This window comes from Quercus suber, unplaced genomic scaffold, assembly GCF_002906115.3.
Source record: "Quercus suber isolate HL8 unplaced genomic scaffold, Cork oak 2.0 scaffold_13, whole genome shotgun sequence".
Classification (NCBI taxonomy): domain Eukaryota; kingdom Viridiplantae; phylum Streptophyta; class Magnoliopsida; order Fagales; family Fagaceae; genus Quercus; species Quercus suber.
The window spans coordinates 273,934-286,519 of NW_027069478.1; the positions used below are offsets into that span (position 1 = coordinate 273,934).

At 35.5% G+C, this 12,586-nt stretch overlaps 1 protein-coding gene across 2 annotated transcripts; it reads right to left on the reverse strand.

Annotated features, from left to right (window-relative positions):
- Nucleotides 1-2,607: 2,607 nt before the first annotated feature.
- LOC111990211 (cell division cycle protein 27 homolog B) lies at nucleotides 2,608-12,586 on the reverse strand. 2 transcript variants are annotated; one of them, XM_065779555.1, is made up of 15 exons: nucleotides 12,497-12,586; nucleotides 12,263-12,378; nucleotides 12,021-12,067; nucleotides 11,142-11,239; nucleotides 10,055-10,377; nucleotides 9,570-9,725; nucleotides 6,752-6,965; nucleotides 6,180-6,406; nucleotides 5,934-5,999; nucleotides 5,581-5,700; nucleotides 5,204-5,280; nucleotides 4,398-4,517; nucleotides 4,031-4,250; nucleotides 3,652-3,933; nucleotides 2,608-3,078 (listed from the first exon to the last, which is right to left on the reverse strand). In XM_065779555.1, exons 2-15 carry the CDS (start codon nucleotides 12,368-12,370, stop codon nucleotides 2,992-2,994), a joined length of 2,145 nt encoding a protein of 714 aa, XP_065635627.1. In that variant the 5' UTR covers nucleotides 12,371-12,378; nucleotides 12,497-12,586; the 3' UTR covers nucleotides 2,608-2,991. The 2 variants fall into 2 exon arrangements, with proteins under 2 accessions (XP_065635627.1, XP_065635631.1); XM_065779559.1 differs by having other exon boundaries at nucleotides 2,688-3,152.

A 12,586-nucleotide genomic window follows, 5' to 3' on the forward strand; every position in this document is an offset into this window, starting at 1 on the left:
CAACTATATCTAAGTATCCTGAAAGTGACATTTTCTTTCTTCTCCTTAATCCCAGATTGTCCACAGCGATGGAGGTACACACACACACATACACATATATGGTAAAAAAAAAAAGGGTTTTGATTGACTAAAACTAATAATTAATTAATTAAACTTGCTTGTTTGTTCTGCAGCTTGCTGAGCATGAATGCATAATATGCTCTGAATACATGTGGATGTTGATAATTAAAGCGCTACAATGAAATCAAGGTTAGTTTAATTTTCTCAATAAGTATGTATTAATTATTTAGGGGAAAACTTGTTACACACTTGTGTGCATCCACACAAGTATAGACTGAAATCATGACTCTAAGTCACATTTGCAAACTTAAAAATGTGACTTAGAGTCACGATTTCAATGTATTTCCCACTTGTAAGGACGCACACAAGTGTGTAATAGACACTGCCATTATTTTATGGTTATATTATAAGTATGCTCTTTTTTATTTTGGAACATGAATATTAATTGCAAGGTACAGATTTTGAGTATGTGAGACTTGTGAAGCTGTTGGTACAGATGGGTGTCGGTTGGAAATACTGTATTCAGTTCAAGGCAAAGCCTATTCATCATCTTCCACTGATTACTAGTTATACTGTGAGGACCTTTCAAGGTTATGTGTTTGAAGAACCATGGTGCTCCTCTAGTAAAGGGCAGCCCATATATGTCGTGTCAAATGCTAAACCCAATGAATTGCTCAATGCCCACAAACCCCCCCACCCCCCAACCCCACCAACCCCTTCTGGCTGCACGTACCACCCACATCCATATACACATGCTGCTGCTGCACTATCACAACCACCTTCATGCCCGTCCCAAGGTCCCCATACACCTGCCGCACCGCCAATGCTGAAGGATTAGGCTGCAGGTTCTAGACCACCTTGGTCACATACAATCATCCATATACACGTGCACCAAACCCGAAACGCCCAAGGATTTGATATGCTTATAGTCAACAGATGACAAAGACAAGAGAGGCTTGTAGCAGCACGAAGAGGGCAGAGGAGAGAGACGAGAGGATGGCGTGAGTGAGCTTCAGAGAGGGCAGAGGGCAGAGCAAAGAGATGAGGGAGATTGGCGTGAGTGTTATCTTTTGATTTATCAAAGGGTAAAATTAGATTTTCAATAAAATGTAAAGTACAATTTGGTAACTGAATACAGGGATTTATGAACGCGCATGGGCTTTTGGAAAATGCTCTGAACAGCTCCAATTTCAAAACACACATTCTCTTCACATTTTCAAAACGCAACTTTTTCTAAAAAGTAATTTTTTAGACATTACCAAACGCATATATTATATTTATGATTTCAAAAAGTGCTTTTTGGGTTGGGAAAGTGCAAACAAACAGCCACTTAGTACTTGGATTTTTGGAGCAGTATTCTGGCTTTGTGAAGTTGTAATTATCTTACCATACTCTCCACGTGTTGGCTACATATGCGAAGTTCTAATCTAATTGTGTGAACAGACATGAAACCACGCCTTTTGGACATGCTTATGAGTCATGACTATTCGTTGAGGTTTTATAGTTAATTTACCATTCAGTACATATATTAACAGCTATAAACTGGGCTTTCTATTGTAGCTTTGTTCAAATTATGCTCTATGCCGTGTATGGTATATGTAAGACATCAACTTTTTGACCATTAGAGCTGCATTGCTTTCAGATATTTTCCATTTTATAGGTCTGCTTCCATAATATTTATGCTCTAGACGTTCAAGATTTCTCTTTTGTTAGTGTTAGTATACACGTCTTTGTTTGTCTCCAATTTCTTCTAGGCCTATGTAAACTTCTTTATATTGTCCCACTTTTCCTTCTCACTCCACTTAATTTGATCACTTTGATAACACAAAACCCAATTGTTTTCAAAAAGAAAATAATGTAAACCCTTCAACAACAACAACAACAAAGCCTTGTATCCCAATTGTATTTAAAAAGAAAATAATGTAAACCCTTCAACAACAACAGCAAAGCCTTAGCCCAAAAAATATAAACCCCTTTGATTATTTTTCCTACCTAAATTTGTATATATATGTCATGGGAGATTCTTGATTGACTTTGTTTTTGCTCAAGGCTTTTAGCACTCAACCACTCTGTGCTTGCTGAAGCTGAGGCTCAATTTGCCTCCAAGCTGAACCCAACTATATGAGTGATAACCTAATATCAAAGAAACCAGCTAGCCAGGCCATGTCACAAAAAGTGGGAACCATTGCTCCAATAGCCAGCTTTATAAAACTATTTCAAATCCTTAAATTCAAAATTTTATCATCAACTCCTTACAAATTAATTGACTTGGAGATTGTAGTGTTATGTCAGTGCAATCTATGTTATAACATATAATTAAAGTCTAAAGCAAGCTCAACCCCACATCTGGTGCCCTTGTATTATAGTGGATCCAGACCCAGTAGACGATTGGCTAAAACGACAATCCTTGAAATCACAATTATAATGATTGTAATGGCCTTCGTTTCACTTTGACTCTAAAAAACTTGAGTTGTTCGATGGAATGTGTGCCTCAAGGGCCTCTAGCATTAGTTACAACTGAGCTATAATGATTAATAAACCAACTCGTGTAAAAGGGTACGATTCCAAATACAACTAAGTGCGGCAAAGGGTACAGGATGAGTGCAAAATCATAAGAAACGGGTGCGGATCAGCAATCTGGCTATGTGCCTTGATAAACAACAGATTTAAATATATTGAATATTATGCCCTAGTATCAATGAATAGGAGAGCCAACTACAACTATGAACAAGTAATACAGACTAATGGTACAAGACTTCTCTGGCATCATTATACCAGTATCCATACACGTATGGCATCTTTTAATACCTTTGTTACACGAACTCCTCTGTTATGTGTAAATCACCTACAGAAAATGAGGTTACTTCCACATTATCTGCCAACTAGATGGGATACCAGCATGAAAAATCAGGCCTCAAGCATTAAGCTTTTTTATTCATCATCCATCGAAAGCACAAGCAGGCCAAACTCCTTGGAACCAAATGATCTGAGCCGAATAATTTGCATCATTCTCCATTTCTGCACATCAAGGACAAGTAAATCTACAAATTGTCTTCTATTTCATCAGGTACATGCAACTTCTCAATGGCAGCCTGTCAAAAGATTAGAAAGTAAGAAATGAACATAACAAAAGTTCCCTGCTCTCTGCACTTACTGAAAGAACAAAAAAGAAATGCAATCTTTTTGTGAAGTAATCAAACCCAAAATAAAAGATTGAGTTTTTCTTTTTCTTTTTTTTTGAAGCGCATCAATGGTATAGATACAAATAAAGAGCCAAAACGCATAATTTGTGGCAGATAGTCTGACTAATCTTACTGCAAAATTGAATGACAAACGTGCTTGTGCAATTGGAAAACTAAACCTTTTTTCTACAAACAATAGAAGAAAATTTCTAACCCCACAAATCTAGCACCGAATTTCAGTCGAACCCGAAACCTCCCAAAGGAGAAATGCCACAAGGCTACACTACCATTGGTTCTGAAGTAGCATTTCAATAATAACAACAATAATATCCAAGTTATTTATCAAAAAAAAAAAAACAATAATATCCAAGTTTAAAAGAAACAATTAGCTATGAAATAAGTCAATCACCTTAATGGCAGCAACATCTGTCGCAGGCGGCTTCAGATCCAAAGCAAGACCATAATGAAGCATCGCTTTGTCATACATCTTACTCCGCTTATAAATCCTACCCATCAAAGCATATACACTGCTTTCACGAGGGGCATACTCCTTAAGCTCCTCCAGGGCTTCTAGAGCTTCATCAAAATTTTCCAAGCTCACTAGTATATTAGCCTTCTGATACATGGGAAGAGGATTCTTCTTATCGGCTAAGATAGCCCTCTCCATGATCGCCAAAGCTTCACCACTTCTCTGTTGGATAATAGAAACACAATTAAGAGAGCTTTCAAATACAATATTGCTTCAGCAGCCATAAATAATAGTAGAAAAATGTAGAGAGTGATCCAACCTTTAAGGCATGCAAAGCTGTGCCAAGATAAGACATTATAACAGAAGAACGTGGATTTATATCGAACGCCATTCGGAAGTGATGCTCCGAAAACTCAAACTTCTCTTGGCGAAGATATATCATTCCAAGCCCATACCAGGAGTTATAATGCCTTGCATTAACCCGAAGTGCACTCTGGTAGCTCTTAATTCCATTTTCAAAATCCTCCAAAGCTACATATCTGCAGTTGAGGAAACAATTGCAAGATCATAAATAGCTAGCTGAAATAATAAAAAGTAAGAATTAACCATCAATACAAGTTCACTGTACAAGATTTTCAATCTTATGAGTTAAATTGGGGTTTCAGGTAGGGAAGAAACTGTCATACTCATGGCCACAAAGGGTGTGTGCATATGCAAATCTTGGATTTAGTTGAACAGCTCGCTGGAAATTTTTCAGAGCCGTTTCATGGTCTTTCTGCAAGCTATAGCAATTTCCCATAGCACACCTGCATGTCCATTCAGAACAAAACATGTAAGAAAAGGTAATGTTGATAGAAACAACTAAGAACTCTGAATACGGCCATGGATAACAATGGACATGATAATAACGCTGTTATTTAATCCTGGCCTTTGACCCTCAAATTGAAAAGACAAATTACTAGCAGCATGAAAAGTAGGTGATCAATGCCAAAAAACCAATAAATCACCAAACGTCTACGAGTAGTTGCCATAACATATAACAGGAGGGCAGTAACAAACACGACTCATGGAAAAACTGAAAGACAAATGCCAAACGACCTTCCCATCCCTCCACTAACAAGTATGCAGGAAAAAATTACACTTATATGAATAGAAGTCTCCATATCTCAATATTTCAGAGTGTAATAAAGAACAATAACAACAATTTACAATTGAGAACTCATTACGTGGTCCACCAGAGTGAACAAACAACCAAAATCAGTTTCAGTAAGACATGAGATAATTACAGATTATACTGCATAGAGCCAAACTTTAAACACCAGATTAAAGATAATGATTATAATAATAATAACAACATTTGAGGGGAGAAATAGCTCTGAACATAAGAAGTATGAGTATTAAAAATACTTGAAAAAGTCCAATGCTGAGCAGGTTTATAAGAAACTAAAGACTAGAATGCACATTGTAATTTGAAAAGAGTTGACAAAGCTACCAAGATTGGGGAGCTAAGCGGTCAGTCGATATAAGTTCTTGAGCCAGGTAACTTAACTTCATATCTTCCTTCAAATGCTGCAATGGAGATAGTATAACTGTCAGTGAAGCAACAGGAAAAAAAATTTACTGCAAGCATACATTATCATAAATGCAAGATAAATAGATAATAGATCGAGAGAACTATATAGTAATGACAAACTAAGAAGCAGAACAATGATTTTAAGCCCCCTGCTTGCAGTCAGCTGACTCTGCTAAGTTACCCATCCAAGGAAGTAAATTTTCAGATTGCATCCTTTTAAGAGTGGGACAACCCCCCTTCCATTTTACAGGGGAAAAAAGAATTCTTTCCTCAGGTACAATATGGTCAAAACTCACATAAAGTACTGTAGAATATATATCCATTCCTTCTAAACTGTAAGGGGATGCCTGGCGAGCAAGACTGAAAGCCCGATCAGCTTCTAAATAGTCTACCAATTCAAAATAAGCTTTTCCAACCTGCATTTGAAACATGAACAATAACATGCCAAATAGTCAGTATTATGCAGATATTCTAATGTTCTAGCAGAAGAGTCATTTAGGAATCAATGGCATGTAAATAAACCAGTTCATTGATAATAAAAAAAAAATCCATGCATTTGTATAAATAGTCAACTTTTGTATCACAATGTAGATAAAAAGTATCAAGTCCAGAAAAGGGTCAAGTATAGAATTTTGAACTACAAAACTACCTGAGAAAGCACCCAGCCCGTATTATAATGCTTGTGTGGAAGTTTAAGATAGACATCCAGTGCTTCCTGTACAACCCAAAAGCAGTCATACAATTACACATAAACCAGGGTATATAAAATCATCTTTTTTCTGTGTGTCGATTTCTAATAGAATTCCATTATTTTCATAAAAAAATTTCCAATCATCTTTTCCTATTTATATAACTAGTATGTTTTGTTGTTTCTTCAAGAAAAAACATGCAATACCTGGCACCGGTACAAGCAGGAAAGTCTGTAGCCTTCCCCAAGTGTTCTCAAAAGGCCCATTATTTCTGAAGCACCACTAATAACTCTTGAGCCATTCATGATACTTCCATTAATTGGAATGGTGGCTCCTTCTTGTTCAAGATCTCTAGTATCACCAGAGGGAGATGAACTAGAAGTTGACAATGTAATATTTGAACGAGAATCATCAAAAGCCTCATTGCGTATCCCTAAATGAGATCAAATTAGAATGATTAGAGTATCAGTAAAATAGCCATTAGGCAAAATATCGTAATGAAAGGAAATCAAGTTCACATAAGGCCAACTTCAGATTGATATATTGGAAGTCCAAACCACAATCTATAGGAAACAACTCTTGCATCCACAATGCAATTAAAAACTTGAGTTCCCATTATCAGGTTTTTTAAGAAAAATCAAATCCTATTGTTTTCAACCATGTGGTAGAGAATAATTATGTAAAGGAATACCAGTGGAAGATTATCGTTTTTGCACTGGTAATCATCATTTTTACAGTATATGTCACTAACTTAGTAGAAGATAAAGAGATTCATTACCTTCATCAATATTTTCATTAGCCCATGACTGACCCTTACGAACTGTCACAGCACGAAATGCCATAGAGCTCAGCTTGGAACCTCCAAGATATTTAGAAGAGTTGCTAGTTCCATTTCCAACTACCATAGTTGCACTCACATTCGTGGCCCCTGCTTCTCCAGAAAGTCTTGTACTTCGTCGAGGGCCAGAATCAGAAAATAACCTCCCAGAAATCTGAAAACAAAGGAGATAAAATAAGACAAGCTCAAATGACTTAGACTAGGTTTGAAAGTTTGGAGGGAGAGGAGAGGTTTGGTTTGGATGTTTTAAAAATTAAGGGAAAGAGAAGGGAATAGAGACCCTCCTCTTTGTTTGGATGTTTTAAAAACTAATGTGGGAAGGAGAGGAAAGGGTAAGACATCATATAAATTGATGATTGTACCCTTTTTTGGTTAAAATTAAACAAACAGATATAATCATAAGAGATCATTACTTGATATTATCTACATGAAATTTCTCTTCAAAAATACATATAAAATAAACAAAATAAAAATATAAAAAAAAATTATAATTTTGCCATGTTCTATTTTTGTGATAGGCAATTATACAAGAAAATTACTAACCAAACTGTGTTACTCTACTATTAACCAATGAACATATTAATTATATTGCACCAAACTCTATTTCAAAGCATAAAATATATGTTTAAGTAAAGGAGGGTGATTGACCATTATATACAACCATATTATTAATATATCTGTAAGCACCACGTAGAGAAAGTAGTGGATCTGTGGCTGACAAAAGAGATCGATTTCAGGCTTTAATTTAGTAGAAGGAAGCTCAAGGGAAGAGAGAGAGAGAGAGAGAGAGCTTAGGACCTTCCATTTGGCACAAAGTAACAAGAGCTTATTTACTGTCCAATGTGAGACTCTTGAATTAAGATAACACAGCTGGAGAAAACAAAACAAAAGAAAAAAGTCTTTTTTTTCCATTTCTATTAAAGTTACTTTTTTTATTAACTAAATTTTATTCTGTCCCTTTTTTTTTATAAAAGACTTAATAACTGGATGGGACACATATGCATTGGTTCATAACTTTTGTTCCTATAATTCTCAAGAAGCAAACTACTACTACTTCGTTTTTTGTCCTTCAAATTGTTATGTTACATGTTTTTGTGCTCCTGTCTTCTCTTGAACTTTCTATCCAAAAAAAGGGCAGATGTTTGCTTAAGATGGTTTGAGACAGACCAATGATTTTCTTCCAGGGTATAAATTGAAATAATTGTCCTTGAAAAAGTGAAGTTTGTTACTACACTGCAGTGTGAGTAACTCTTAATGGCTAAAAGACAATTGAGAGGGCACAAAACTGGTCAACGACATTGTTCTTAGATAGGTATAATATTTAAGACATTTGAGAACCAAGGGAGGACTTTAAATGCGAGGGAAGAAAGAGAGAATTTTGATCGTGTAGATGGTTGATATAGTTAGTAATTTGATAAAACACTAGGTATAAAATTGGAAATTTGAAATTTTTTAATAAAACTGGAACCCTCCTCCAAATTCCCCCAATGTGGGGGAATTAAAAATAAGAGGTTTGAAGGGGTAAGATATCCATTAAAACCCTTTCAAATCCTCTCTTATTCCCTTTATAAAACTTTCAAACAGGAAAATTTAAACCCCCCACCCCCTTCCCCTGTACTCCCCCCTTCTCCTCTTTCCCCATCCTAATATAGATACTCCCCCCCTCTCCTCTTTCCCCATCCTAATATAGTGTATGACGAACAAAAAGAAAATGTCAACCAAAATACAAAGAAGACAACCATACCCACTAATTTGATAACATAAGGCAGAAAGATGCCATAAGATGTATAGACAAGTTAAGCCAACATATTAAAGTACAATGGTGCAACCTATGTAATGAATTGAGGACTGTATCAACCCAAAAGGCAAAATTAACTACTATGAGCTCAAATTCCATACCTAAAAGGCAAGGAAAAGCAATAAATACTGAAACAACTGAATAACCTCAAAATACATGAAGATGATCAAATGCCACCTACCCCTAAAAGCTTAAGTTGATAGGAAAGGGTGGATAACCATCATTCTAACACTCTCACGTGTGGGTCTAGACTCTCGCTCAATAAGTGGAGTCCAACACGTGGAATTTTCGAACATTTGAATGGGGATTAAAAGGAGGCAACAATCAGACTTACTACTGCCTACATTAATACCATAAAAAATTGCCACTTATCCCAAAAGCATAAACTAATAAGAAAGGGTAAATTTAATCACCTAAACCACTATTCTAACAAAATTTATAAAGGCAAAACCAAGTAACAAAATGATCTTGGTGGGTAAATTAATATACAAAAGCTCACACCTCACAACTTCACAAATTCAAAAAACTAATACCTTAAAAAACTTGAACCAAGCTTTTCTAGATAATGTGTAAAGTCCATGGCTGATAAGACTCCCCCTGCCCAATTTTAACTTCCTGACATGTTACTAATTTTTTTTGATAAGTAACTTCGTGACATGTTACTAATGAACCCTATAAAATTCCTAGTTTCATGCACAATAAATGCACTCTGGAAATCTGACCAAATAATTTATTGAATTTATTTATTACAAAAAAGTTCTTCAAAAATGTATACATGAAAATTCATAATTTAGACTATAATTTATAATAAAGAATTACTGCTAATTTAATTATCACTATATTCTAAGTAAAGGAGATGACATATGAAAGCAGTGAAATACATAATTACTTTTTTATATAAATGAAAACTGAGTGACAATTTAAAAAATAAATAAATAAATGAATATTCAAATCAATAACCTTTCGTAATTTTCCTTCGTCCACAAACTTTCTTCGAGGGGCTTGAATAGTAGAGTTTACAGTTGACCTTGGAGAGCTATCAGCATTGAGAATGCTTGGGTTTGGGCCGTTTGGCTGCGCATTTCTACACAAAGGCGGTGGAGCAACACCTGACAACTGTGAAATATAGGGCTGATTAATCTTTACAGAAAAAGGAGATACAAAGTAATGAAGATGTAAAGAAACACAATATATTAGCTAAAGAAACAAGAGAAAAAAAGTCCACTTCTTCAGTACCATGAGTTATAACAAGCAGCATCAAAAACAATTATTTTTTGGAAGGAAGAGAGTTATTCTTTTATAAGGAAAACAAACACTTTAACTTCATTTAAAGTTTCAAGGAATTAACCATAGTAGTGATTAAATCTTTAATACACAAAATAAAAAGGGATGTAAAACCTTACACATAGCTATAACATTATGAGGTGTAATTTCCATTTTTATACCTGTGAGGCCATTGGTGAAGGAGTATTATAGAATGATATGTTTGATGAACTTCCATTTGAAGGCTGACTAGCAGCTCCTCCCAATGCAGCTGCTCCATGATAATTGCCAGGAATATCTCTTAGGCTATTTCCTTGCATGTGTTTCAATTGCCTTGGACTGGCATCATCAGCTCCTTGGCCAAAGTTCCTGCCAGAAACTAAGTTACGATCCTCATTTGAGATGTGCAAGCTTTGGGAAGCTGATCCATGATGTAAGTACTGCTTTTGTATGCAAAGAGCAGCTGCTTCACCAAAAACTGCAGTTGCTTCTTCAGCAGCAGCACCTAAAACAATCAAAGGAGAAAGGCCCTGAATTAAATATGGATCAAAAGTATGAGAGCAAACATCAAAGGTTACTGAGATAACACTACTACATCTCTCAATTATATGAACATCAACTATCAATCAAAACAAGCAACGTGTGAGATGAATGATTGGATACAGCAATCCACTCATGCAAAGGACACAGAAGGAAAAGTTTCAACTCCATTGAAGGCCTTTCTAAACCTCCAAATGCTCTATACAGTTACATTCCCTTCAAACCATCCAAAGAAGAGACAAAGGTACTGCACACCAAGCAGAACACCCCACCTAACAATCTCCCCTTCCTGCAGGCCAACACTTCAATGATTCGATGAGGCAAACCCACTGAACCCCAAATAAACAAAAATCAGGGACCACAGATCACTAGCATACTTACTGGAGGAAAAGATGATCAACCGCCTACCCAGCCTTCTTACACATGTAACACCACTTGATCACACAGACCTTACGGTGGCAAAGATTATCATTAGTAAGAATCTTACCAAGGGCAGCAGTCCAACCATGATATTTTACATAACTCTCTTTTTCTTTTGATGATATGGAACTTCACCAACCATAATGACCTTAAATTTCTTTTTCACTGAGTTCAAATTAGCTGAAATTCCTAAAAATAAGTTTCTAAGCCTTTAGAGTTAACCGATTGGTTTCTGCGTGAAGTTATATATTATGCCAGTAGCACAGCAGTTAAAGAACTTGAAACCATGCAGGTATTTTTTGTACAAACCTAATACACAAAGCTCCTCATATGCAGCCCACATTAGAGGATCTATAGATAATGCCTGCTTGAAGTGATGCACAGCACTTTTCCTTCTATCAGTATACCTAAAACAAAATAAAATCCCAATAGTAAGCAGCCAATATGCTAAACTAAGAACTTTCGTAAAATTGAAGTAAATATAAATGGACATATTCATGCAGTCTATGCATGAATAAAAACTAACCATCAACAGAATTTATGTTAATTTGGAAATTCAAAGATGAGAATTGAATGAAATTCAGTCTCACTATTCTAGTTGTAAGATGAAGGAAATATTACTCATATGGATCACGGAGGTTAAAAGATAATATGGCAATGAAATTCAATTAACTGGGGGTTAACAACCCTGTTTACATTGTCTAAGCACTACTTCGATCCAAGACTTTAAATAAGCTAGAGATGCCAGTGAATTAAAATAAATTAAAGAATAGAAGCCAACCAAAATAAGAGAATGTGTCATTGTATTCCAACTACTTATAGTCAGTTGTGAGTCCATATCTTAGGGCAGCAAGAAGAAAACTTTAATTAAATATGTCTTTCACTTGATATTCTGTCATGCGAAACATTAATAGACTGGTGAATTTTATAATAAGTTTAAGCAAACTTCATAGACAATCCACTTCAAAAAACCATATGAGAGAAACCAACAAGCTTTAAGGGTGTCCTATGTCCCATTCATTCTTTTTTCTCTTTTCATTTTTGATAAGTAAACAATGTCTGTCTCAAACTGACTTATTCCTTGTCTCTCTACCAAGCAAAAGAACTCTGGAAGTTCACAAAAAGACTGACATGCGGGAAAACAAAAGCCCAACCTACTTATCAAAACAAAAACTAAAAAAGAGCAACCTGTAAATAAGCCCAAGAAGGTAATGACCAGCTGCACCATTTGGAATCTGCAAAAAGAAAAGAAGACAGACAAAAATGAGCAAGTAAGTCATCATCAGAAGCGAAGCAAACAACTACAAACATAGCAAAATTAATGGGTCCAAAGCATTACATTTTGATCGAACCCACCCCAAATTTTGAAGAAAACATATGCAATGATTAAGAATATTATTGATTTGTGGTTGTAAAATTAAAAATACAACCTCGGCAGCATTAGGGTCATTGGCAGGAGGACATAACGCGGCTTCGGCCTCATTAAGAAGATCCATCTGAAAGCATGATATCGCAAACAAGTACCGGGATTGAGCCATTTGTGTTCCTTCATTCACATAAGAATAAAACCACATAATAAGAAACTTATTGAAAAATAAAAAAACAAAAACATTCTTAATCAATTAATTAATAAGAATCAAAAAACCACATACATACATACATACCTTTTAAAATGTGATACGCAGAATAAGATTGATTGTTGTTCAAATAACACCCAGCTAACAATTGCAAATTTGTCTGCAATTTTCACAACC

Excerpts from the sequence above, each read along its gene's own strand:
- LOC111990211 (XM_065779555.1), bottom strand. The coding sequence starts at position 12,370 with ATGGCTCAATCCCGGTACTTGTTTGCGATATCATGCTTTCAGATGGAT. Across the intron at positions 6,966-9,569 it reads ACGAAGGAAAATTACGAAAG|ATTTCTGGGAGGTTATTTTC; the intron begins GTTATTGATTTG and ends CTTTGTTTTCAG. Across the intron at positions 4,251-4,397 it reads CACACCCTTTGTGGCCATGA|ATATGTAGCTTTGGAGGATT; the intron begins GTATGACAGTTT and ends CCTCAACTGCAG.